The sequence below is a fragment of the Ornithorhynchus anatinus genome, chromosome 4 (genome assembly GCF_004115215.2).
Source record: "Ornithorhynchus anatinus isolate Pmale09 chromosome 4, mOrnAna1.pri.v4, whole genome shotgun sequence".
In the NCBI taxonomy this organism is placed as follows: domain Eukaryota; kingdom Metazoa; phylum Chordata; class Mammalia; order Monotremata; family Ornithorhynchidae; genus Ornithorhynchus; species Ornithorhynchus anatinus.
Window position 1 is genome coordinate 117864204 of NC_041731.1, and position 25680 is coordinate 117889883.

Consider the following 25680-nt stretch of genomic DNA (forward strand, 5'->3'; position numbering starts at 1 on the left):
TAAAATAAATTCCAGATAGGAGTGCTTGGGAGAGTGAAATACAGTTGGTTGACAATTCCTATGACTAAGGAGCTCACGGTCCAGAGCAGGTTTAACTAGCTCTAACACTATGAGCTATTTTATTCTCATCTCCAGCACCCAGGTACATATAATGTTCATTCAGTTATTTACCACGATTACTTTGTGAATATTTTTATGTCTGATACTCCAAACAGAATGGAAGGTCTAGGCATTATATGGATGTTTAGTACTTACCATGTGCTTAGCACAGTGCAATTTCCACCAAGAAGAAGCTCAGTGAATATTACTGATAACAGTATTAGAAAATAAATTGTCAGAGGTCTATGTAATTTGCTCTTGAATAGATTATCTTTTCTCTTCTCTCTTCATAACTCGGACTTTCGCTGTAAATCAGCAAGAGTTTCGTCCTTCTCTCTCTCTTTTAGGCACAGTGTTATTTTAAAACAACCCTGGACACTTACAAAAGAGCATGGCAGCATGATTTCTGCTGTGTTAAAAAATGAATTGGGTTTTGATTTTCAAAATCAATAGAGACAAACCCCTTGTTATGAACTGGAGATTGGAAAAGAGAATAGTATTTGACATCTGGGATATAAACCCTCTCCTTTGCCTCTTCATTTTCCTTTCATTACCTCTGCTCCAAATTGCTTCTCTTCTGCCTGCATTCCTCTCTTGGAAATGGGATACACAAGTGGATTATTTGGTTCAGCAGCTGTTTTATTTAAGAACAGTGACCTTCAGCTGCCAGGGTAATCTACAGCATGAGATAATACATTTTTAAAAAAAGAGGGAAAGAATTTCCAGAAAATGTGTAAATCCAGAGTCTAGTAAACAATTCAAGCTCTAGCTTTCTTGGGGATTAAAATACTCACCAAGGGTGAAGATGCAACTATTATACATTTGACAATGAATGGCTGATTTTTCTTCCTTATTAAACTGTAAGTCCTTTGATTTTGGCCTCTACTCCATCCTAAACATCTGTGACCACTCAGCTGCCTTCAAACACTGAGGACCACCCCCTTTTCCTAGGTCATTATCTAACCTTTGCATCAAATCCAATGTCCTCTCCCAGTTATCCTTCTGTCTCTCTGGATGCCTCCTTCTCAGTATCTATTGCAGGCTCCTTCTCTGCTTTCCATCCCTGAATTCTGAGTACCTTGAAATAAACAGCCTGGCCTAGTGAAAAGAACAAGGCAACTCCCAGCTCCACCACTTGCCTACCATGTGAACTTGGGCAAGTCACCTAACTTCTCTGTGCCTCAGTTTCCTCATCTACAAAACGGGGATTTGATACCTGTTCCCCTTCCACTTAAACAGTGAGCCCCATGTGTGACCGTATTATCTTGTATCTACCCCAGCACTTAGTACACTTCTTGGCACACAGTAAGGGCCTAACAAATACCACAATTAGTATTATTATTATTATTATGCCCACTCTTCTTGGGAAACTCACTCACTCCCACGGCTTCAACCGCAACCGCCACCCCTATGCAGATGACTCCCAAATCTACTTCTCCATCCCTGACACCCTTCTCCTTTCTGCAGTCTTGCATTACCTTGACTTCAGAACATCTCCACTTGGATGGCCCACCAACAACTTAAATGTAACATGTCCAAAACAGAAATCATCTCCCCACTTTAACTTAAGGCTTTACCATAACTGGAGACAGCACTACATCCTACTTGTCTCACAAGCCTGTAATCCTGGCGTTATGCTCAACTCATCTCTTTCACTCAGTCAGAATATTAAGTCTGTCACTAAATCCTGTCGGTTCTACCTTCACAACAGCTCTAGAACCTGCTGCTTCATCTTCACCCAAACTGCTACAATGCTGATTAAGGCACTTATCATATCCAGCTTTGAATACTTAATCAACCTCCTTGCTGACCACACTGCCTTTCTCTGTCCTCTTCAGGCTAACTTTCACTCAGCTTACCTGATCACTTTAAAAAAAAAAAAATCACTGTCCACATCTACCCTCTCCTCAAATAATCTCCAATAGTTGTCCATCTATCTCTGGATCAAACAGAATTCCTTAACATTGGCTACAAAGCATCCAATTAGCTGTCTGTCCTACTTTCTGACCTAATACAACCTAACTCACACACTTTACTTCTCTAACCTACTCATTGTACCTCGATCTCATCTTTCTCACCACAAACCCTTTCCCCACATCCTTCCTCTGTCCTGTAACTCCCTCCCTCTATATATACAAAAGACCACCACACTCCCAATCTTCAAAGCCCTACTAAAATACTATCTATTTTATAAGCCCTTCCCTAACCCCTCATATTCTCAAGTTATCAATCAATGGTATTCATTGAGCTCTTACTGTGTGCAGAGAACATTACTAAGCATGGTCAATCACTCTTCCCCCTTCAAAGTCCTTCACACTTCCTCCTAGAGGCCTTCCCAAACTAAGCCCCCTTTTTCCTCAGCTCCCCCTCCCTTCTGCATCTCAACTCGCTCCCTTTGCTCTTACCTCCCCTCTCCCCACACCATTTATGTATATATTCATATATCTATAATTCTATTTATTTATACTGATGCCTGCTTACTTGTTTTGATGTCTCTCTCTCCCCACCCTCCCTAGACTGTAAGCCCAGTGTGGGCAGGGATTGTATCTACTGCTGAATTGTACTTTTCAAAAGTTTAGTACAGTGCTCTGTACACAGTAAGTGCTCAATAAACAACTGAAGTAACTTGGGAAAGTACAATAAAGTTGGTAGATACAATCGCTGACCAAAAGGAGCTTACAGTCTACAAGGTCAGAAGGACATTAAAATAAATTACAGATAGGGGAAATAGTAGAGTATAAGGATATCTACCTAAGTGCTGTGGGGCTGGGGTGAACTATCAGAGCTCTTATGTGCATATCTATAAGTAATTTATTGTAATGTCTGCTTCCATCCAACTAGATTCTAAGGTATTTTTCAATGGTATTTGTTAAGGGGTTATTACATGTCAAGCACTGTTCTAAATACTAGTTAATCAGGTCGAATATAGTCCCTGTCCCACATGGGGCTCGCATTTGAGAGCAGGGGCTCTTCCAAGCTCCTACTACAGTGGTCGGCACACAATGTCATCATTAAATACCACGGATTGATTTGAGGTCAGAGATCACCTCTTTTTTCTTTTATTAACTCAATGGTATTTACTGAGTACTTAATGTGTGCAGAGCACTGTCCTAAGAGCTTGGGAAAGTACAGTACAACAATGAACAGTCACATTCCCTGCCTACAATGAGCTTACCATCTGGGAGGGAACAGACATTAGTACAAATAAAGTTACAGGTATGTACATAAGTGCTGTGGGGCTGGGAGAGGGGAAGAACAAAGGGAGCAGGTCAGGGCAATGAAGAAGGGAGTGGGAGATGAGGAAAAGTGGAGCTTAGTCTGGGAAGGCCTCTTGGAGGAGAAGTGCCTTCAATAAGGCTTTGCAATGGGGGAGAATAATTGTCTGCAGGATTTGAATAATTGTCCATAGGATTTGAGGAGGGAAGGCATTCCAGGCCAGAGGCAGGATGAGGGCTAGGGGTTGGATAGTGAGACAGGTGGGATCGAGGCACAGTAAGAAGGTTAGCACCAGAGGAGCAAAGTGTGTGGGTTGGGTTATAAAATGACAAAAGATGAGGTAGGAGGGGGCAAGCCTAGGAGGGGGCAAGCCGGTGGAGTGCTTCAAAGCCCAGAGGTGAGGAGTTGTTGTTCGATATGGAGGTGGTTGGGCAACCACTGGAGTTTATGAGGAGTTGGGTGATATGTCCTGAACATTTCTGTAGAAAAATGATCCAGACAGCAGAGTTAAGAATGGACTGGAGTTGGGGGAGACAGGAGGGTGGGAGGTCAGAAAGGAGGCTGACGCAGTAATCCAGGCAGGATAGGATGAGTGACTGTATTATAGCAGTTTGGAGGGAGAGGAAGGGAGGATTTTAGTGATGCTGTGAAGGTGGGACTGACAAGATTTGGTGATGGACTGAATATGTGGGTTGAATGACAAAGAGGAGTCAAGGATAACGCCAAGGTTATGGGCTTGTGAGTCTGGAAGGATGGTGGTGCCATCTACAGCGATGTCCCTGAACCAGTTAAAAGAGAGCTCCACACTAAGTAAGCAATCAATTGATTGATGATGATGATGAAAACTGAATCATGACTGTGTCTGCAATTGGGTAGTATCCAATGCCCCTCTGAAGTTCTATAGGGCTTAACATACTTTGTTAAGCACACAACCTATTACCAGGGAGATAATGTAGACATTATGTGTAAAGTTTCCCCAGTATCCCTTTCTCCAACTTCTCCACCTCTATTATAGTCTCTATAGTGACCATTGGCTGCATAGTTCTTTGAGGATACTGTCAGTATGGGGAATGGTAGAAGTGGTAAAGAGCCCTAGATACCTTTCACAGTTTGTTGGGTTATTATTTCTATGCAATTTTCTGGGGTTGGAAGTTCCTCACATGTTTTACTTCTGACTGTTGTCAATTTTTCAACCCACAGGATGAGCAAACATGATTAGTGCTCAAGGCCTATTCTGTTCCAAAGTAACATGATTTGTACTTAAACATACCATGGGTGACCTGGAATGAGTCATGTATGTCTTTAGAACTCTAGTTTTTCATCTGTAAAATGGGAAGAATATTTATTCCTTCCTGGGGATGTTATAAGGATAAAATATGGGCACATATTTGAAAGCATTTTGGAAAATAAAATGCTAACAAGATAATGTTATTTTCACTGATGTCTCATCTCTGTTTCCATATCCCCACCTTTCCTAATTGCTTTTAATTCTGATTATCAATTACATAATGTTACTAAATAATTGATAACTCATCTGCCTTTTCCCAACAGGAGACTCCATCTTCACTGTTACTTTCTCCACTTTTTTAAGGTAATGAGAATCTAATATTCAGCCCATCAGATTCCACTGACATGTATTCCAAATGCCTTTGGCTTCCTTACATTTCTCAGGATGATGAAATTAAAATTGAATAGACAAATTTGATTTCAGAACTTTTATCCTGACTTACTTGCACTGACTCCTGCTCTTCCTCCATGTTCTCTTTATTTGTAAATCATTTCTGTCTCACCTCACCCTGTTGCATTTTCCAAAGTACTTAGGACAGTGATTTGGAATCAGCAGGTGCTCAATAATTATAGTTTGATTGATTACTTGAATAGTGGAATGCAAGAGGTACTGGCTCAAACTACAAATGGAATTTTAAATATTAAGGTTCTTTCTGCTATTAATTTTGAAAGCATAAAGAGAAAAGCTTCATGTTTAGCTCCTCTGCTTCTTTCCTCTATTCCTCTTCCTCCCACTTGCTAAATGTGGGAGTCCCTAAAAGCTCAGTTCTGGATCCCCTTCTATACTCCATGTACATCCGCTCTCTTGGAGAACTCATTCGCTCCGACGGCTTCAGCTACCACCGCTTTAGGGATATTTCCCAAATCTACATCTCCAGCCCTTAGTCACTCTCCTTCTCTGTTGTTTTGTATATTCTCCTTCCTTCAAGACACATCTACTTGGATGTCCCCGCCAACACCTTAAACTTAACATCCAAAATATAATTCCTTCTATTCCCACCAACACCCTGTCCTCCCCCTGATTTTCCCATCACTGTAGATGGATCATCTTCCCTGTCTCACAAGCTTGAAACCTCAGTGTTATCCTCAACTCATCTCTCCCATACAACACACATATGCAATCCATCCCCAAATGCTGTAGATTCAACTTTCACAATATTGCTAAAATCTGCCCTTTCCACTCCATCCAAATTGCTATCACACTAATCTAAGCACTTATCCTATCCCACCTTGTCTACTGCATCAGCCTCCTGGCTGTCCTCCCTTCCTCCTGTCTCACCTCATTTCAATTCATATGTCACTCTGCTCCTGGATCATTTTTCTAAAACATTTTCAGGCCATGTTTCTCCACTCGTCAAGAATCTCCAGTGGTTGCCTAACCACTTCTGGATCAAACAAAAACTCCTTACTATAGGCTTTAAAGCACTCAATCATCTTGCCCCTTACCTCACCTCTCTTCTTTCCTTCTACTACACAGCCTGCACGCTTAACTCTTCTAATGCCAAGCAACTTGAGAAGGAGAAGCAGCCAACCAACTTGAGAAGGAGAAGCATGAGAAGCAGCGTGGCTCAGTGGAAAGAGCATGGGCTTTGGAGTCAGGGCTCATGAGTTCGAATCCCAGCTCTGCCACTTGTCGGCTGTGTGACTGTGGGCAAGTCACTTAACTTCTCTGTGCCTCAGTTCCCTCATCTGTAAAATGGGGATTAAGACTGTGAGCCCCATGTGGGACAACCTGATTCCCCTATGTCTACCCCAGAGCTTAGAACAGTGCTCGGCACATAGTAAGCGCTTAACAAATACCAACATTATTATTATTATTAACTTCACTGTATCTCGATCTCATCTAGCTCACTGCCAACCTCTCACCCGCATCTTGCCTCTGTCCTGGAATGTCCTCGCTCTTCATATTCATTCATTCAATAGTATTTATTGAGCACTTACTATGTGCACAGCACTGTACTAAGCGCTTGGAATGAACAAGTCGGCAACAGAGACAGTCCCTGCCCTTTGATGGGCTTACAGTCTAATCGGGGGAGACAGACAGACAAGAACAATGGCAATAAATAGAGTCAAGGGGAAGAACATCTCGTAAAAACAATGACAACTAAATAGAATCAAGGTGATGTACATTTCATTAACAAAATAAATAGGGTAATGAAAATTATATACAGTTGAGCAGACGAGTACACTGCTGAGGGGATGGGAAGGGAGAGGGGGAGGAGCAGAGGGAAATGGGGGGAAAAGAGAGTTAAGCTGCGGAGAGGTGAAGGGGGTTGGTAGAGGGAGTAGAGGGAGAAGAGGAGCTCAGTCTGGGAACGCCTCTTGGAGGAGGTGAGTTTTAAGTAGGGTTTTGAAGAGGGGAAGGGAATTAGTTTGGCGGAGGTGAGGAGGGAGGGCATTCCAGGACCGCGGGAGGACGTGGCCCAGGGGTCGACGGCAGGATAGGCGAGACCGAGGGACAGTGAGGAGGTGGGCGGCAGAGGAGGGGAGCGTGCGGGGTGGGCAGTAGAAAGAGAGAAGGGAGGAGAGGTAGGAAGGGGCAAGGTGACGTAGAGCCTTGAAGCCTAGAGTGAGGAGTTTTTGTTTGGAGCGGAGGTTGATAGGCAACCACTGGAGTTGTTTAAGAAGGGGAGTGACATGCCCAGATCGTTTCTGCAGGAAGATGAGCCGGGCAGCGGAGTGAAGAATAGACTGGAGCAGGGCGAGAGAGGAGGAAGGGAGATCAGAGAGAAGGCTGACACAGTAGTCTAGCCGGGATATAACGAGAGCCCGTAGCAGTAAGGTAGCCATTTGGGTGGAGAGGAAAGGGCGGATCTTGGTGATATTGTGAAGGTGAAAGCGGCAGGTCTCGGCAACGGATAGGATGCGTGGGGTGAACGAGAGAGACGAGTCATAGATGACACCAAGATTGCGGGCCCGAGAGACGGGAAAGATGGTCGTGCCATCTACGGTGATAGGGAAGTCTGGGAGAGGACCGGGCTTGGGAGGGAAGATGAGGAGCTCTGTCTTGCTCATGTTGAGTTTTAGGTGGTGGGCCGACATCCAGGTGGAGACATCCTGGAGGCGGGAGGAGATGCGAGCCTGAAGGGAGGGGGAGAGGACAGGGGCAGAGATGTAGATCTGCGTGTCATCTGCGTAGAGATGGTAGTCAAAGCCGTGAGAGCGAATGAGTTCACCAAGGGAGTGAGTGTAAATGGAGAACAGAAGAGGGCCAAGAACTGACCCTTGAGGAACTCCAACAGTTAAAGGATGGGAGGGGGAGGAGGTGCCAGCGAAGGAGACTGAGAATGACCAGCCAGAGATGTAAGAGGAGAACCAGGAGAGGATGGAGTCCGTGAAGCCAAGGTGAGATAAGGTATGGAGGAGGAGGGGATGGTCGACAGTGTCAAAGGCAGCAGAGAGGTCAGCAGAGAGGTCAGCAGAGAGATCATATCTGACAGATGATCACTTTCCCCACCTTCAAAGCCATATTAAAAGCACATCTCCTCCAAGAAGCCTTCCCTGACTAATCTCTCATTTCCTCTTCTCCCACTCCCTTAGGTACCATCGTTACACTTGGATTTTACACCCTTTAATCACCCCTCCCTTAATCCCACAGAACTTATTCACATATCCATAATTCGTTTATATCATTATCTGTCTCCATCTTTAGACTGTAAGCTTGTTTTCAGCAGGAAATGTGTCTACCAACTCTGTTATATTGTACTCTCCCAAGCACTTAGTATAGCGCTCTGAACATAGTAAGCACTCAAATATGACTGAATGATCAAAAAGCTGAAGACTCCAGTTTACTTACCACACTGGGGATTGAGATTGTGAGCCCCATGTAGGACAAGGATTGTGTCCAACTCAATTTGCTTGTATTCAACCCAGTGCTTAGTATAGTGCCTGGCACATAGTAAGCGCTTAACAAGTACCACAGTTATTATTATATTGGCTTGTACATGAAGAAATAAAAATCAGAAGATTGGTATAAACACTTACGTCAGAAATTAGGAAAGTGATGTGTGTTCTACTGAGCATGCAGGCTGCCTTTATCATTTTTACCTATTAAATCTGGAGAAAGATGCTTTGGAATAACATAACACTATTTATTAAATAGCTAATTAAAGCTAAGTGTTCTCTCTGAAAATGAAAGCTTATTCTGCCAGAAATAAAAACTGACTTGTATTAGCAATGAGTTTAAACAAAATCTTTAGAGCACACCTATGAAGCAGGAGTTTAATAGTATGCACTGCAAGATCAAAGATAAGCAAAAAAACAGTGCTTGAAGTTGTCCCCCAAAAAATGAGTGCAGACATTGGAGGGTTCAAAGTCAGAAACACCAAGAAGCTACATGAAATGATACTGTCACTGGAACCTGGACTTCTCTACATACAGGAAAAAATTTAGGGAATACCATTTTTATTCACAAACTGCCCCAGTTTTTTTGCAGATTTGCTTGTCAACTCAAAGCAGGTCAAGGGTTATTACATTGGGAATTAGAAGAGTAGGAGAGGAATAAGAGGAGAACAACAAAAAATGTACTGTTCTAAGCGCTGGAAAAGTATTCATAGGTGGGTATTAGACATGGTCCCTGGCCCTCAAGGAGCTCACCATTTAATCATATAAGGGAACTGGTGACAGACTCATAGTGATGACACAATAAACCCTTTAAACAAACAAAAAAACAAGGACAAATACCCAAAATACAATAAAAAAAGATCAGGAGGGTGCTGTGGCTCGAGGAAAAGAATTTTGAGCTTCTCACGGCTCAAGGTCCAGCTGTAACCACCATGACCACCATGCCAGCCCCTGGAGAAGACTTGACCTTCCTGAGGTTTTTGTGGAGGCGGCACTATTCTGTGGCTGCTTTTCCATTTCTCCCCTGGGTTTGGGATTGAGGTTTCTTGGTGATGCAGATGAGAGCTTCTTTAATCGCTCATTGGTTCCCCTACTCCTGCTCTGGAGTCTGATTTCCAGGATCACACAGAGAGCCTTCTCTGGATTTCTGCAGGGTAGTTTGAATCATTTGGCTCTTGCTCTTACATTTGGCTGAATTTAGTTTACAATGCATGGAACCTTGTGGAACATATAAAAGTTTTTTTTTTTTTTTAGGTATCGAGGGCATCATCACCTATTTAATCATCCATCTTCTGATATAACTGTACTATACAGAAATGGTATAGGTATGGACTGAGGCATCTGCAGGTGATCTTACAATACACCTAGTCTATACGGGAACAGGAGAGTTGACAGTCAGATAAATAAAGCCTTCGGCCTGATACCAAGAGAATCTTCCTAAAAGGCTTCATAGTAGTTTGAGGAATGGTGGAAGGCTAACTGCTGGGCTGAGCCAGGATGTCTTTGGGGCAGGTGAAATGGACCATCCCAAAGGCCTGGGAGTTAAAAGATCTGAGCTATGTGACCTTGGGCACATACCTTAACTGCTCTAAGCCTCAGTTTCTTCATTTATAAGATGGAAAGTAAATACCTGTTCTTCCTCCCCACTTAGTCAATCATATTTACTGAACATTTACTTTCTGAAGAGCACTGTACTATGCACTTGGGAAAGCACAATAATGTAATGGACACATTCCCTGCCCACGATGAGCTTACAGTCTAGAGGGAAGGCAGACATTAATATAAGTAAATAAAATTACCAATAGGTACAGAAGTGCTGTGGGGCTAGGATGGGGGAATGAATAAAGGGAGCAAACCAAAGGGATGCAGAAGGGAATGGGAGACAAGGAAAGGAGGGCTTAGTCAGGGAAGGCCTCTTGGAGGAGATGTGCCTTCAATGAGGTCTTGAAGATGGGGAGAGTACCCCATGTGAATGGGGTAGAGAGGGAAGGCATTCCAGGCCAGAGGCAGGATGTGGGCAAGAGGTCACTTTTGAGATAATTGAGATCGAGGTACAATGAGAATATTGGCATTAGCAGAGCAAAGTATACAGGCTGGGTTGTAGTAGGAGAGTAGTGAGAAGAGGTAGGAGGGGGCAAGGTCACTGTGAGTTTTAAAGCACTAAGGCTCAGAGCCTTAGGAACTTTGTCCAACTTGATTACCTTATATCCTCTCCAGTACTTGGCACATAATAAGCACTTAACCTCCACAATAGTTATCACTATCATTTTAACAATACCACACAATTGCATGCTAACGCTCACTCAGAACACATGGCTAGCTGCATCAGGGGCCACTAGATTTGGGATTATTGGCCTATTGATCACCAAAGGTTGGTGGCCCTTTAGGCTGATATACCTAAATCTTGCCTCAGAGAGGGGGTACCACCCAAATGTGTATAGGGTTAGCAGAGTTGTCAAGCCAAATTTAAATCAATCAATAGTATCTATTGAGCATTCATTAAGTGCTTCATATTAATCCCAGGCCCATGCTTTATCCACTGGGCAGCACTGCTTCCTTAGTGGTTAGAGCATGAACCTGAGAGTCAGAAGGATCTGGGTTCTAATCCCGGCTTTGCCACTTGACTACTGTGTGACCTTGGGCAAGTCACTTAACTTCTCTGTGCCTCATTTACCTCATCTGTAAAATGGGGATTAAGACTGTGAGCCCCATGTGGGACATGGTCTATGTCCAACCTGATTAGTGTGTATCTAATTAGTAACTAATTAGTTCAGCTTAGTACAGTGTCTGACACATAGTAAGGGCTTAACAAATACCATAAAAAAAGGTAATGAAGGTAAAACCAAATTCATGAAGTAATAATAATGTTGGTATTTGTTAAGCGCTTACTATGTACAGAGCATTGTTCTAAGCGCTGGGGTAGACACAGGGGAATCAGGTTGTCCCACGTGGGGCTCACAGTCTTAATCCCCATTTTACAGATGAGGGAACTGAGGCACAGAGAAGTTAAGTGACTTGCCCACAGTCACACAGCTGACAAGTGGCAGAGCTGGGATTCGAACTCATGAGCCCTGACTCCAAAGCCCGTGCTCTTTTCACTGTGCCACGCTGCTTCTCAGTTACAATGAAGTCTCTCAGTTACAGTACTTAGCATGTTTTTTCTCTACCTTATCCTTCCTTCTCTCTCCTCCTCACCTGAGCCCCTGTATTATAAGATCCTTAAGGAAGCAATGACCTCCACAAAGATCTTCAAAGACTATGCCCTCAGTGTGATTCTATCAGTGGTAGAATGCTTTATAAGTATTTTATAAAAGCGGCGTGGTAGAATCAAAGTGGCTGCTACCTATAAAATTGGAAAACCTTAAACCAACTAAGCAAATTTCTCCCTAATAAGTTTTCTTTGGTGGGAAACAAATTCATATGTACGAGTTATTCTTATTTATCAGTTGTACTTATGTAATGGCTTCAACAGGGAAATTCTACCAACTAGCCTTATGAAATTGGGCAAAAGAGCAGCCTCTGTCACAAAGCTGTAAGCAGTTAACTCTCTGCGATTTAAACTCAAAACTAAAATCAGTGAATTAAATGGACATCAGCCAAATGAAGTTCTCAATTGCAACCTGCAAATAGAAGCGTGGATTTGACCTGAGTAGCCAGAACATTAAATGAAGCTTAAAAATTTTGGCTGATCTAGGTAGCACATGCACAAGAGTGCGTGCAAACACACACACACACACTCAGATCCACAAACACACAAACCTATCTTGGTAAACTACATGACCTCAAGCAAAATGAATTAACGCTCCTTTCTACCATTATGGACCTTTGGTTCTATTTTTACAATAGAGATCCAATTGAAACAACTTCTCATATAAGGTACCATCACTTTCCTCAATATCATTTCTATTATGATTTAGTCCAAAACATGCACATTACTCAATCATCCCCAAATAATGCTGCTGTGTGGCCTGGTATGGTAAACTATAAACTGATATTTAAACGTTAGTTCCTTACTCTCTCTCTAAAATAACCTCCCACTACTTTTCTCCCTGTTCCTCTTCCTTGGTTCTTCTGTTTCTGACCCCTTCTTAGGTCTTTAGTCATGGCTGATGGAGTCCTCTTCAAATTGGCCTGATCTCAGCTCTTCCCACCTTCGAAACCCTTCTGAAATCTCATTTCCTCCAAGAGGCCCTTCCCAATTGATTTTGTCACCTGATCATATCCCCTCAAAGACCACCTCAGCAGTTACACACCCACAGCCTCTAGTATCACATTTGAAAGTACTCATTTTCACACCCTTCCATTTAAAACGTGACTACTTACATACTCATCTTTATATTATTTTTTTTCCTAGCTATATATTATTTGAGGCATTTGGCAAATTGACCACAAGCTACTTGAGGGTAGGGACTGTGTCTTCTAATTCTACTGAACTGTCCCAAAGTCCTTACTTAATACAGAGGTCAGCACACTGAAGGTGGTCGATAAATATCACTGTTTGATTCAAGAGACTTTCTCAGACTCTGGAAAAACAAAATCCACAGGTTCTTCTCACTCCTAATCCAAACCCAGTGTTAAACACACCTCAATCACACAGATATAATTCGAGTTTTTTCTCACAATCTCTCATTCCTCCTGCCCCACTCCACGCTTTGTTGTTTGACAGCTCACCAGGATGCATCAGAAAGGCAAACTTCATTAACAGAAAACTTACATTCCTCTTCAGGTCTCTTCCTGAGTGGGGGACGGACCTCCTGCATAACAGTGGTTCTCTGGAATTGGGGAAAATTCCTACCCCTCATTAGGTTCTCCATCCTACAAGAAAAAACAAAACAAGGATTCGTGTTGATATAGTAAGTTTATTGATGGCTCTGCTGTCTGTCAGTGGCTCTTTTCCAGAAATGGAAAATAAACATGCTACCATAGACAATCTAGGTGCATGAATGTGTGTGTTCACATACATACACATGCATGCATATATAGACATACCGGCATGTATGTAATAATAAAAATGATTATGCTATTTGTTATGAGTTTACTATATGCCAGGAACTGTACTAATTGCTGGGGTGGATATGAGAAAATCGGGTTGGACACAGTCCCTGTCCCTCAAGGGGTTCACACTCTTGATCCCTATTTGACAGATGAGGTAACTGAGGCCCAGAGAAGTCAAGTGACTTGCCCAAGATAATAAAGCAGCCAAGTGGCAGAGCTGAGACTACAACCCATGATCTCTGACTCCCAGGCCCATGCTCTATCCACTAGGCCGTATATCAGCACATGTATGAATATGTTCACATGTTGAGACATATTCATGGATATATACAGGTATATACATGAATATCTACACATGCATATATGTGTGCATGGACCCGAATATGAATATCATATATATTTCATATATACACACATGATATATATAGAGAAGCAGCGTGGCTCAGGGGAAAGAGCATGGGCTAGAGAATCAGAGGTCGTGGGTTCCAATCCCAGCTCCGCCAGCTGTCAGCTGTGTGACTTCGGGCAAGTCACTTCACTTCTCTGTGCCTCAGTGACTTCATCTGGAAAATGGGGATGAAGACTGTGAGCCCCACGTGGGACAACTCGATTACCTTGTAGCTACCCCAGCACTTAGAACAGTGCTTGGCACATAGTAAGTGCTTAACAAATATCATTATTATTATTACACACACACACATGCACACACACATACAAAGAGAAGTAGCATGGCTTAGTGGCAAGAGCACGGGTTTGATAGTCAGAGGTTGTGGGTTCTAATCCAACTCCACCACTTGTCAGCTGTGTGACTTTGAGGCACAGAGAAGTGAAATATCTCACCCAGTTACCTCATCTGTATTTATTTTGTTTATTTTGTTTAATGAGATGTACATCACCCTGATTCTATTTATTTGCCATTGTTTTTATGAGATGTTCTTCCCCTTGACTCTATTTATTGCCATTGTTCTTGTCTGCCTGTCTTCCTCGATTAGACTGTAAGCCCGTCAAAGGGCAGGGACTGTCTCTATCTGTTGCTGATTTGTACATTCCAAGCACTTAGTACAGTGCTCTGCACATAGTAAGCGCTCAATAAATACTATTGAATGAATGAAAATGAAGATTAAGACTGTGAGCTTCACATGGGATAACCTGATTATTTTGTATTTACTTAAGGGTTTAGGACAGTACTTGACACTTAGTACTTTAATATCATTATTATTATTATTATAGGTGATTTTGTACTACTAAGATATCTGGAAAGACTAATGCAGGATGGAAAAATTCCATCCCCTTTTTCTAGATCAAGAATCATCCTGTTGCCCAGGTGGGTTTGTCCCATGTGGGGCCTGCCTCTCTTTGGGAGTCCAGTACTTCAACCTTCCTCTCCTCCTCAGGTGAGGCTGAATAATGCTCCAATCGATGGAGAAGCTCCCCATGTTGTAAAACATTTTCCTGTTGATAGTCAAAAAAAGAATGAGCAGAATAAACCCTGGATTAACACACAGCAAGCCTTTCGATAGAAAGCTGAAATCTGTCCATCAGAAGTGGTCAGACTATTCCCACAGTGAGATCCTTTGCCGGGTCCCTGGATTGCTGGAGCAGGGACAGGAAGAAGTTCCTGAGTTCCAAGGATGGGATGCTGAGTAACTGGCACTCTGGGAACTTCTTTCCCTTGGAAATTTGCCATCCTCAAATCTCTCCTGAAATCACCATCTCCTCTGGGAAACTTTTCCCCATTCACATCTAATGTTCCCAAACCATCGGTCATATTTGATCATTTACTGTTTGCACAGCACTGGACTAAGCCTTAGGAGAGTACAAGATAACAATATAACAGTTAAAACACATGTTCCCTGCCCACCATGGGCTTACAGTCTAGAGAGGGAGTTACAGTCTAGAGGTGAATAGGATGAGAACCAAAGGAGGAGCCAGTGAAGGAATCAAAGGAGTGTTTCAGAGAGGTAGCAGAAGAATCAGAATGATACTTATCAGCAAACTGAATCCCAAGAGGGTTTTGAGGATGCACGAGTGATCCACGGTGTCTAAAGCAGCAGAGAAGTTAAATAAAGAGGAGGAATAAGATGGAGAATAGCCCTTTGGACTTGGCTATAAGGAGGTCAGAAAATAACCATAATGTTTAAGGGGATGACAAAATCCTTTGGTCCATGAGTTTACTACCTTGAGGTTGCTGCTTCAGGGCAATAAATAGTATCCGGCTGGGAACATAATTAAACTTTGGATGGTCTAATGCAATTAATTTGATTAAGATGAATGATCTAACCTAAAGTGATGTATGCCACTTCACCCACTTGGCATATTCTTATGTACACTTCAATCATCCCTGAAAACTTGAGGACGTCTTGTGTCTCAGAAAGACAATATTGGAAAGACAGCATCAAAATAATTATCTGAACACTTTTAATCATGTTGGAGGAACATTTCAGAGCAGCCATCCTCCTGACAACGCTTCTCTCGCCCATTATCTGCCAAACTACAACCCTCTTCATTTTCAGTTGTCTCCTAAAAAATCAACTCCTCCAAGGGGCCTCCCTTGATTACTCCTTATATTCCTTGACATGTAATAATAGTAATGGCATTTATTGAGACTTTTCAAGGGCAGTCCTTGGGAGTTTCCATAAAAGTACAGGACATAATCCAGAAATCAATGGTATTTATTGAGTGCCTACTGTATTGTAGCACTGTACTGAGCACTTGGGAGAGAATGACAGAGTTAATAATAATAATTATTATATGTGTTAAGCCCTTACTATGTGCCAAACAATGTTCTAAGCACTAGGGTAGATACAAATCAAGTTTTCCCATGTGGGGCTCACAGTCAATCCCCATTTTACAGATGAGGTAACTGAGGCACAGAGAAATTAAGTGGCTTGTTCAAGGTCACACTGTAGACAAATGGCAGAGCCAGGATTAGAATTTATATCCTCTGACTCCCAAGCCCATCTTTCCACTGAGCCATGCGGCACCTGGGCGCTCTTCTGCTACATCATACTGTCCCCACTTTCCCCACCCACTATGGAAGCATTATGGCTTTGTGGAAAGAGCACGGGCTTGGGAGTCAGAGGACTTGAGTTCTAATCCCAACTCTGCCACTCGTCTGCTGTGTGAACTTGGACAAGCCATTTAGCTTTTCTGTACCTCAGTTACCTCATCTGTAAAATGAGGATTAAAACTGTGAGCCCCACTGGCACAACCTGATTACCTTGTATATACCCCAGCGCTTAGAATAGTGCTCGGCACATAGTAAGTGCTTAACAAATACCATAACAACAATTCTTAGCTGCTCATCCATTGTGTGGTCCAAAGCACTTAGTGTGCTTGCTACACTCAGTAGCATTCAGTATATGCCTTAAAATATACATATATATATATAATTCTTCATCTTAACCACTTTTATTCGAAACACATAGCATTGCTGTAAATAAAAATATCTGAGTTTTATTTTTTAACCTCAAAATTATACTCTGCAAGAAACATTCAGAATCAAAAATATTTCCGGTAAAAAAAAAAAATCACAGCATCAAGACCGCTAGATTATTCAACTCCTCCCTAAAATACTCTGGCCTGCAATTTATGGGTGATTCAGCTTGTGTATACCCATCCATAAATTAAATATGATAGGGTTCGTTAAAGCCAGAATAAGTTTACAGATGCCACTATTCTTAAGATCTTGAAACCACTGCTGTAGGCAGAAAGTTATTTTTAGTTTCAGTGGCTAAATGGAAAGAGGCAGTGTTTGTGCAAATGCATTGATTTACATGTTTTGATTAATTAAAAAATAAACATAGCTACATTAAACACCTACTGGCTCAATCTGTATTGCCCAAATCAGTGCCTATTAAAAAACTAAAATTCCAACTGACATTTCCTTATGGATTAGCTTTTTTTCCAAGGCAAAAAAAAAAGTCACCCAGAGGCCTTTGTGGAATGTTTTCTATTGTGTAGCCCATTAAGGTCTACCTTTGTAGTTCATTCATTCATTCAATAGCATTTATTGAGCTCTTACTATTCATTCATTCATTCAATAGTATTTATTGAGCGCTTACTATGTGCAGAGCACTGTACTAAGCACTTGGAATGAACAAGTCGGCAACAGATAGAGACAGTCCCTGCCGTTTGACGGGCTTACAGTCTAATAGGGGGAGATGGACAGACAAGAACAATGGCAATAAATAGAGTCAAGGGGAAGAACATCTCATAAAAACAATGGCAACTAAATGGAATCAAGGCAATGTACAATTCATTAACAAAATAAATAGGGTAATGCAGTTGAGCGGACGAGAACAGTGCTGTGGGGATGGGAAGGGAGAGGGGGAGGAGCAGAGGGAAAGGGGGAAAAGAGGGTTTAGCTGCGGAGAGGTAAAGGGGGGGGTGGTAGAGGGAGTAGAGGGAGAAGAGGAGCTCAGTCTGGGAAGGCCTCTTGGAGGAGGTGAGTTTTAAGTAGGGTTTTGAAGAGGGGAAGAGAATCAGTTTGGCGGAGGTGAGGAGGGAGGACGTTCCAGGACCGCGGGAGGACGTGACCCAGGGGTCGACGGCGGGATAGGTGAGACCGAGGGACGGTGAGGAGGTGGGCGGCAGAGGAGCGGAGCGTGCGGGGTGGGCGGTAGAAAGAGAGAAGGGAGGAGAGGTAGGAAGGGGCAAGGTGATGGAGAGCCTCGAAGCCTAGAGTGAGGAGTTTTTGTTTGGAGCGGAGGTCGATAGGCAACCACTGGAGTTGTTTAAGAAGGGGAGTGACATGCCCAGATCGTTTCTGCAGGAAGATGAGCCGGGCAGCGGAGTGAAGAATAGACCGGAGCGGGGCGAGAGAGGAGGAAGGGAGGTCAGAGAGAAGGCTGACACAGTAGTCTAGCCGGGATATAACGAGAGCCCGTAGCAGTAAGGTAGCCATTTGGGTGGAGAGGAAAGGGCGGATCTTGGCGATATTGTAGAGGTGAAACCGGCAGGTCTTGGTAACGGATAGGATGTGTGGGGTGAACGAGAGAGACGAGTCATGGATGACACCGAGATTGCGGGCCCGAGAGACGGGAAGGATGGTCGTGCCATCCACGGTGATAGGGAAGTCTGGGAGAGGACCGGGTTTGGGAGGGAAGATGAGGAGCTCTGTCTTGCTCATGTTGAGTTTTAGGTGGCGGGCCGACATCCAGGTGGAGACGTCCCAGAGGCAGGAGGAGATGCGAGCCTGAAGGGAGGGGGAGAGGACGGGGCGGAGATGTAGATCTGCGTGTCATCTGCGTAGAGATGGTAGTCAAAGCCGTGAGAGCGAATGAGTTCACCGAGGGAGTGAGTGTAAATGGAGAACAGAAGAGGGCCAAGAACTGACCCTTGAGGAACTCCAACGGTTAAAGGATGGGAGGGGGAGGAGGCGCCAGCGAAGGAGACTGAGAATGACCGGCCAGAGAGGTAAGAGGAAAACCAGGAGAGGACGGAGTCCCTGAAGCCAAGGTGAGATAAGGTATGGAGGAGGAGGGGATGGTCGACAGTGTCAAAGGCAGCGGAGAGGTCAAGGAGGATTAGAATGGAGTAGGAGCCATTGGATTTGGCAAGAAGGAGGTCACCGGTGACCTTAGAGAGAGCAGTCTCGGTAGAATGGAGGGGACGGAAGCCAGATTGGAGGGGGTCTAGGAGAGAATGGGAGTTAAGGAATTCTAAGCATCGATTGTAGACGACTCGTTCTAGGATTTTGGAAAGGAAGGGTAGTAGGGAGATAGGGCGATAACTAGAGGGGGAAGTGGGGTCGAGAGCGGGTTTTTTTAGGATGGGGGAGACGTGGGCATGTTTGAAGGCAGCGGGGAAGGAGCCATTGGAGATTGAGTGGTTAAAAATAGAAGTTAAGGAAGGGAGGAGGGCAGGGGCGATGGTTTTAATAAGGTGAGAGGGAATGGGGTCCGAGGCACAGGTGGAGGGGGTGGCACTTGCGAGGAGGGAGGAGATCTCCCCTGAGGATACTGCAGGGAAGGATGGAAAAGTAGGGGAGAGGGTTGGTGGGGGGGAGGGGAGAGGCGGAGGGGTGACTTTGGGGAGCTCAGACCTGAGCACTGTACTAAGCGCTTGGAATGAACAAGTCGGCATCAGATAGAGACAGTCCCTGCCATTTGACGGGCTTACAGTCTAATCGGGGGAGACAGACAGACAAGAACAATGGCAATAAATAGAGTCAAGGGGAAGAACATCTCGTAGAAACAATGGCAACTAAATAGAATCAAGGCGATGTACATTTCATTAACAAAATAAATAGGGTAATGAAAATATATACAGTTGAGCGAACGAGTACAGTGCTGAGGGGATGGGAAGGGAGAGGGGGAGGAGCAGAGGGAAATTGGGGGAAAAGAGGGTTAAGCTGCAGAGAGGTGAAGGGGGGGCGGTAGAGGGAGTAGAGGGAGAAGGGGAGCTCAGTCTGGGAATGCCTCTTGGAGGAGGTGAGTTGTAGTTGTGTGATGTTGTGCACAAGTATGCCTTCTGGGGTGAGTTGTAGTTGTGTGATGTTGTACACAAATATGCCTTCTGGTTGGCCCAACAGTGCGTTTGACTGACAGCTGCTGCTAGGTAGCTCCCTGCATTGGTTTCCACAATGAGATGGAAACAAGGCTCTCCAGAGAGGCAATAGCAGCAAGAAGACTACAGACTGGGTCCTGGGAATATTCTGAAATGTTGCCTGTCACTCAGGAACACAGACTAGCATGTAGATTCCAGGATGGACTCTGGGATAGGTGGTCCTTGGTTAACCTCAATATTACCTCTATTGTACTTTCTGAAAGACTTAGTACAGTGTCTTGTACACAGTAGGTGTTCAATAAATATCACAGTGATTACCATGGAGTATATGGTGATCTTCTGGCAATAATTCATATGGGACCAGAGTTGGATTTACCTCCTGTGAATTATTATCAAAAATCACTTTTCCTCATCTCCTACTCCTTTCTGTGTCACCCTGACTTGCTCCCTTTGCTCTTCTCCAGCCCCCCAGCACTTAGGTGTATATCTATCATTCTATTTATTTGTATGCTGTCTGCCTCTCCTACTGTAGACTGTGAGCTCACTGTGGGCAGGGAATGTCACTGTTTATTGTTTCAAGATGAGAGCTTGTTGTTGAGTAAGGATTGTCTCTCTTTGTTGCTCATTTGTACTTTCCAAGTGCTAGGTACAGTGCTCTGCACACAGTACGTGCTCAATAAATTCGACTGAATGAATAAATGTTGTATTATATTTTCCCAAATGCTTACTACAATGCTCTGCACCCAGTAAGCGCTTAATAAATACGGTTGAAAGAATGAATGAAAAGATGTTCCTTTAGAAAGCTTCTCTCTCTTTTTTAAAAATAGGATTTGTTAAGCACTCACTAGGTGCCAGGCACTGTACTAAATGTTGGGGTAGATACAAGCTAATCGGGTTGGACACAGTCCATGTCCCACATGGGGCTCAAAGTCTTAATTCCCATTTTGCAGGAGGCAACTGAGGTCCAGAGAAGTGAAGTGTCTTGCCCAAGGTCACACAGCAGGTATGTGGTGGAGATGGGATTAGAACCCAGGTCCTTATGACTTCCAGGCCCATCCTCTATCCACTAGGCCATGCTGTTTCTCTTCCAAAGTATCTTGCCCCCTGTAGACTCAGTTATCATCATAAGCCAAACAGGGTATGCATTACTGCTTTCATTGACACTACAATGCACTCAGATGTTTCTCATTTTACAGCCTCTAATTACTCTCTAAACCATCATTTTCCATGGGGAAAGAATGATAGAAAACTTTGACTTGAAATTTATCTTTTTGTGATTCATAGGGAAAGATAACCCTGTGAACTCAGACTGTTTAGCAGGGCCAGTTTTATTCATTCTATTCTATTCAGCCCCGCTGGAGGATATGGGACACTTAGAACCTAGTGTGGGGATTAATGTCCTGATTAAAAGCCTATAAACAATCAAATGCCTCAGAGACATTCATCAAAGAACCATTACATCGGGACGGATGGAGCCTTCAGGCGGAATGCATAGAGGAATCGATTATAGTACTTGTGGTCTATGCAGTGCCACTCACACTGTCTTGTTCCTGCCAGTCTTCTTCCTTCTACGGGAGAATTCAACAAGGAAATAGGCAGGAAAGATTGCAGTGCCTTGCAAAAGTCATGTGCCATCTCTGCCCACAACAGGGACTAGAATCCAGGTGCCCTGATTCACAACAATGCAGTACTCATGCAGTAGTATGAGAAGCAGCGTGGCTCAGTGGAACAAGCCCGGGCTTGGGAGTCAGAGGTCATGGGTTCAAATCCCGGCTCAGCTGCTTGTCAGCTGTGTGACTTTGGGCAAATCACTTCACTTCTCTGTGCCTCAGTTATCTCATCTGGAAAATGGGGATTAAGACTGTGAGCCCCATGTGGGACAACCTGATCATCTTGTATCCTCCCCAGCGATTAAAACAGTGCTTTGCATATAGTAAGTGCTTAACAAATGCCATTATTATTATTACTCCTTCCACTGGACCAGATACAAAGGCTGGGGAAGGAATGTGTCTGTTATATTGTTATACTGTACTCTCCCAAGCGCTTAGTACAGTGTTCTGCACACATTAAGTGCTCAATAAATACGACTGACTGACCACCAGAGCAGAAAGCTAGAGATCACAGCCCACTAGGATCCACGACAAATTGTTAGTGGGGAAATGTCAGTCAGCAGGCATCATCAGGTCTCTCCCTTCTTCCTTTCCTAATTGCCAGCTTCAACTGTTCACTCTCAAATGGCTTCTTTCCCACTTTCAAACGTGATCGTGTATCCTTTATCCTAAAAAAATCCTTTGACCCCATGTTTCCCTCCAGTTATTGCCCCATCTCCCTCCTACCTTACTCTCCAGCTTCCTGAGCAAGTTTTCAATACTTACTGCCTCCACTTCCTCTCTGCCAGTACTCTCCTTGAACCCCTCCAAATTGACTTTCGTCCCCTCGACTCTGTAGAAACAGCTCTCTCAAAGGTCACTAATGATCTCCTTGACAAATCAAAAGGCCTCTTAATCATCCTCGACCTCTCAGCTGCCTTAAAACTGGGAATCCCCCTCCTCTCTGGAAACATTATCCAACCTTGGTTTCATTGTCACTGTCCTCTCTTAGTTCTCCTTCAACCTATCTGGCTACTCATTCCCAGTCTCTTTAGCAAGCTCTTCCTCTGGTTCTCACCTCCTAACTGAGGGAGTCCCTTAAGACTCAGTTCTGTGTCCCCTTCTTTTCCAACTTCTATACCCACTCCCTTTGAAAACTCATTCTTATCCAAGACCTCAACTGACATCTTTATGCAGATGATTACCAAGTCTTCATCTCCAGCCTTGATTTTTCTCCTTCTCTGCAGTCCTGTATTCTTCCTGCCTTCAGGACATCTCTTACTTGGATGGCCTGCTGACACCTCAAATTTAACATATCCAAAACAGAACTCCTTATCTTCCCCCACAAACCCTGCCCTACCCTGACTTTTCCATCACCATCCCGCCATCCTTCCATGTCTCACAAGCACCATAACCTTGGCATTACTCTGGACTCATCTCTCTCATTCTCAAAGTGGGGCAATGATGCTTGATAATGAAATGCCCATTTATTTTAACTGGCATCCCTTATACTTCTTGTTCCTTTGGGCTTAGGTGACCCAATATTCCACTGAATCTCACGTTATGCTATGTCCACTTAGCTCTGATGCTTCCAATGCTGTCTTGTGTTCTTGCATCAAGTCCCACCTTAGAAGTACAATTTGTGCTAAAATCTCTCACCATGAAGACAGAAATTGTGCAGGGGGCTAGGGACATGGGACCCACAATCTGTCACAAAACTCTGCTGGTTCTACCTTTACAACATCACTACATATGCCCTTTTCTCTCCATCCAAACTTCTACTGTGGTAATCCAAGTATTTATTCTATCCTGCCTTGATTACTGCATCAGGTCCCTTTGCTGATTCCCTGCCTTCTGTCTCTCTCCACTTCAGTCCATACTACTTCACTCTGTTGCCCTGATCATTTTACTTTAAAACCATTCCTTCCAAGTTCCCCCACTCCTCAAGAACCTCCGGTGGTTGCCCATCAAACTCTAGATCAAACAGAAACTCCTTACATCAGCCTTGAAGAACTTAATCATCATGCCTCGTACCTCACCTCGCTGATCTCCTACTACAACCCAGCTCATACACTTCACTCCTCTAATGCCAATTTACTCACTATAATCTCAATCTCATCTACCTTGCCACTGACCCCTAGCCCTTAACCTACCTCTGGCCTGGAACTCCCTCCCAATCCATATCCAAAAACTGATTACCCTCCCCACCTTCAAAGTCTTATTAATAGCACATCTCCTCCAAGAGACCTTATCTAAGCCCTCATTTCCTCTCCTCCCACTCCCTTCTACATTGCCCTTGTACTTGGATTGGCACCCTTTATTCACCCCAAACTCAGGCTCACAGCACTTATGTACACAGTCATAATTTGTTTCTATAAATGTCTGCCTCCCCTTCTAAACTGAAAGCTCATTGTGGGCAGGGAACATGTTTACTAACTCTGATATACCGGACTCTCCCAAGCACTCAGTTCAGGGTTCTGCACACAATAAGCACTCCAATAAATATGATTAATTGAATATTTATTGAGTGTTTATTGGGTGCAGAATCTCATAGTAAGCCCTGGGAAAAATGTGATGTGACAGAGTTTTTAGATATGTTCCCTGCCCACAAGGAGCTTACTAGCCTCCTTGTGGGCAGGGAACATGTCTACCAACCTCTACTACATTGTACTTTCCAAGGCTCTTAGTATAGTGCTCTGCACATGGTCATGCTTAATAAATACAATCAACTGATATTTCCCACATCCTCCAAGTCTGCCAACAGTCCTGGCATTCCTAGCTGGGAGAGAAGGAGGGATGGGGGCCATTTTTTTTTTGTAGGAGGGTTGGCTCCATGCAATGAGAAAATGAACAGCATGAAGATTGAAGCTCAACATCATGAACCTCATGGGCCTACAAGAGATTTGAATATCAGTCACACAATACAAATCCCATAGTGCAACAAAAGACTGCTTTGAAAATCAAAGTTCACTTACACCAGAAGATTTCCCAGAGTGCTTGTATCACCCAACAACAAGGAATCAGTTTCAGAGTGGCCCAACTGATTTAAAATGGCTGCTGAGGTTCTACATTCACTGAAACAATCTTTCCTACTACCCCTTCAGCTTCTCCAGTGATTCCATAGAATCAGGCTCTTTCCATCACCAGGTAATAACATTGCCCTCTGTCCCACGTCCCTAGCCCCCTGCACAATTTCTGTCTTCATGGTGAGAGATTTTAGCACAAATTGTACTTCTAAGGTGGGACTTGATGCAAGAAAACAAGACAGCATTGGAAGCATCAGAGCTAAGTGGATATACCATGACCTGAGATTCAGTGGAATACTGGGTCACCTAAGCCCAAAGGAACAAGAAATATAAGGGATGCCAGTGATATTAAAATAAATGGGCATTTCATTATCAAGCATCATTGCCCCACTTTGAGAATTCTGGTTAGTCATGCAGTGTATGACTATGCGTGCCTTTAAACCAGGTACCTTTGAGGTTAAATTTGCATGTTTCCAGTTGGCATTTTCAGCTGGAATTGAAAACAATGGAACTGGAGCTTATTTTCTCTCCCCTCTATAGACAGCAAGCTAATTGTGGTCAGGAAACTTGACAATCTACTTGATTATGTTGTATACTCCCAAGTGCTTAGTATGGTGCTCTGTACACAGTAAGCTCTTGACAGATAGTTGTTGTCTTATGCTGTTGAGTCGTCTTCTACCCATAACGATGCTAAAGACACATCTCTCCCAGAATGCCCCATTACCATCTGCAATCATTCTTGCAGTGTATCCACAGAGTTTTCTTGGTAAAAATACGGAAGCGGTTTACTGCTGCCTCCTTCCACACAGTAAATGAGTCTCTGCCCTCGACTCTCTCCCATTCTGCTGCTGCCCAGCACAGGTGAGTTTTGACATATAGCAGATTGCTTTCCACTCCCTAGCCACTACTCAAGCTAGAAATGGGATGGGTAGGCCTCTGCTTGACTATCCCTCCCAAAGCCGAGACTCCCTAGGTGCGACCCTGAGAGGGGACTTGATTCCATTGTTTATTTTAACCTCAATGAGAGTGTTCACATGAATTAGTACATGTCCAAATGTAAGTCATACGAATGTTCTTTTCCAGAGGAAGGGAAGCACATGCCTAGAAGCTAGAGA

At 43.7% G+C, this 25680-nt stretch overlaps 1 protein-coding gene across 3 annotated transcripts in view; it reads right to left on the reverse strand.

Moving 5' to 3' along the window:
- LRRC7 (leucine rich repeat containing 7) overlaps positions 1 to 25680 on the reverse strand; it is a 551725-nt gene that overhangs the window by 386996 nt on the left and 139049 nt on the right. For all 3 annotated transcript variants that reach the window (XM_039911928.1, XM_039911927.1, XM_039911926.1), the window contains exon 2: positions 13160 to 13260. In XM_039911928.1, the coding sequence (XP_039767862.1) occupies positions 13160 to 13259 (100 nt within the window). In that variant the 5' untranslated portion in view covers position 13260. The remainder of the gene's footprint in view (positions 1 to 13159; positions 13261 to 25680) is intronic.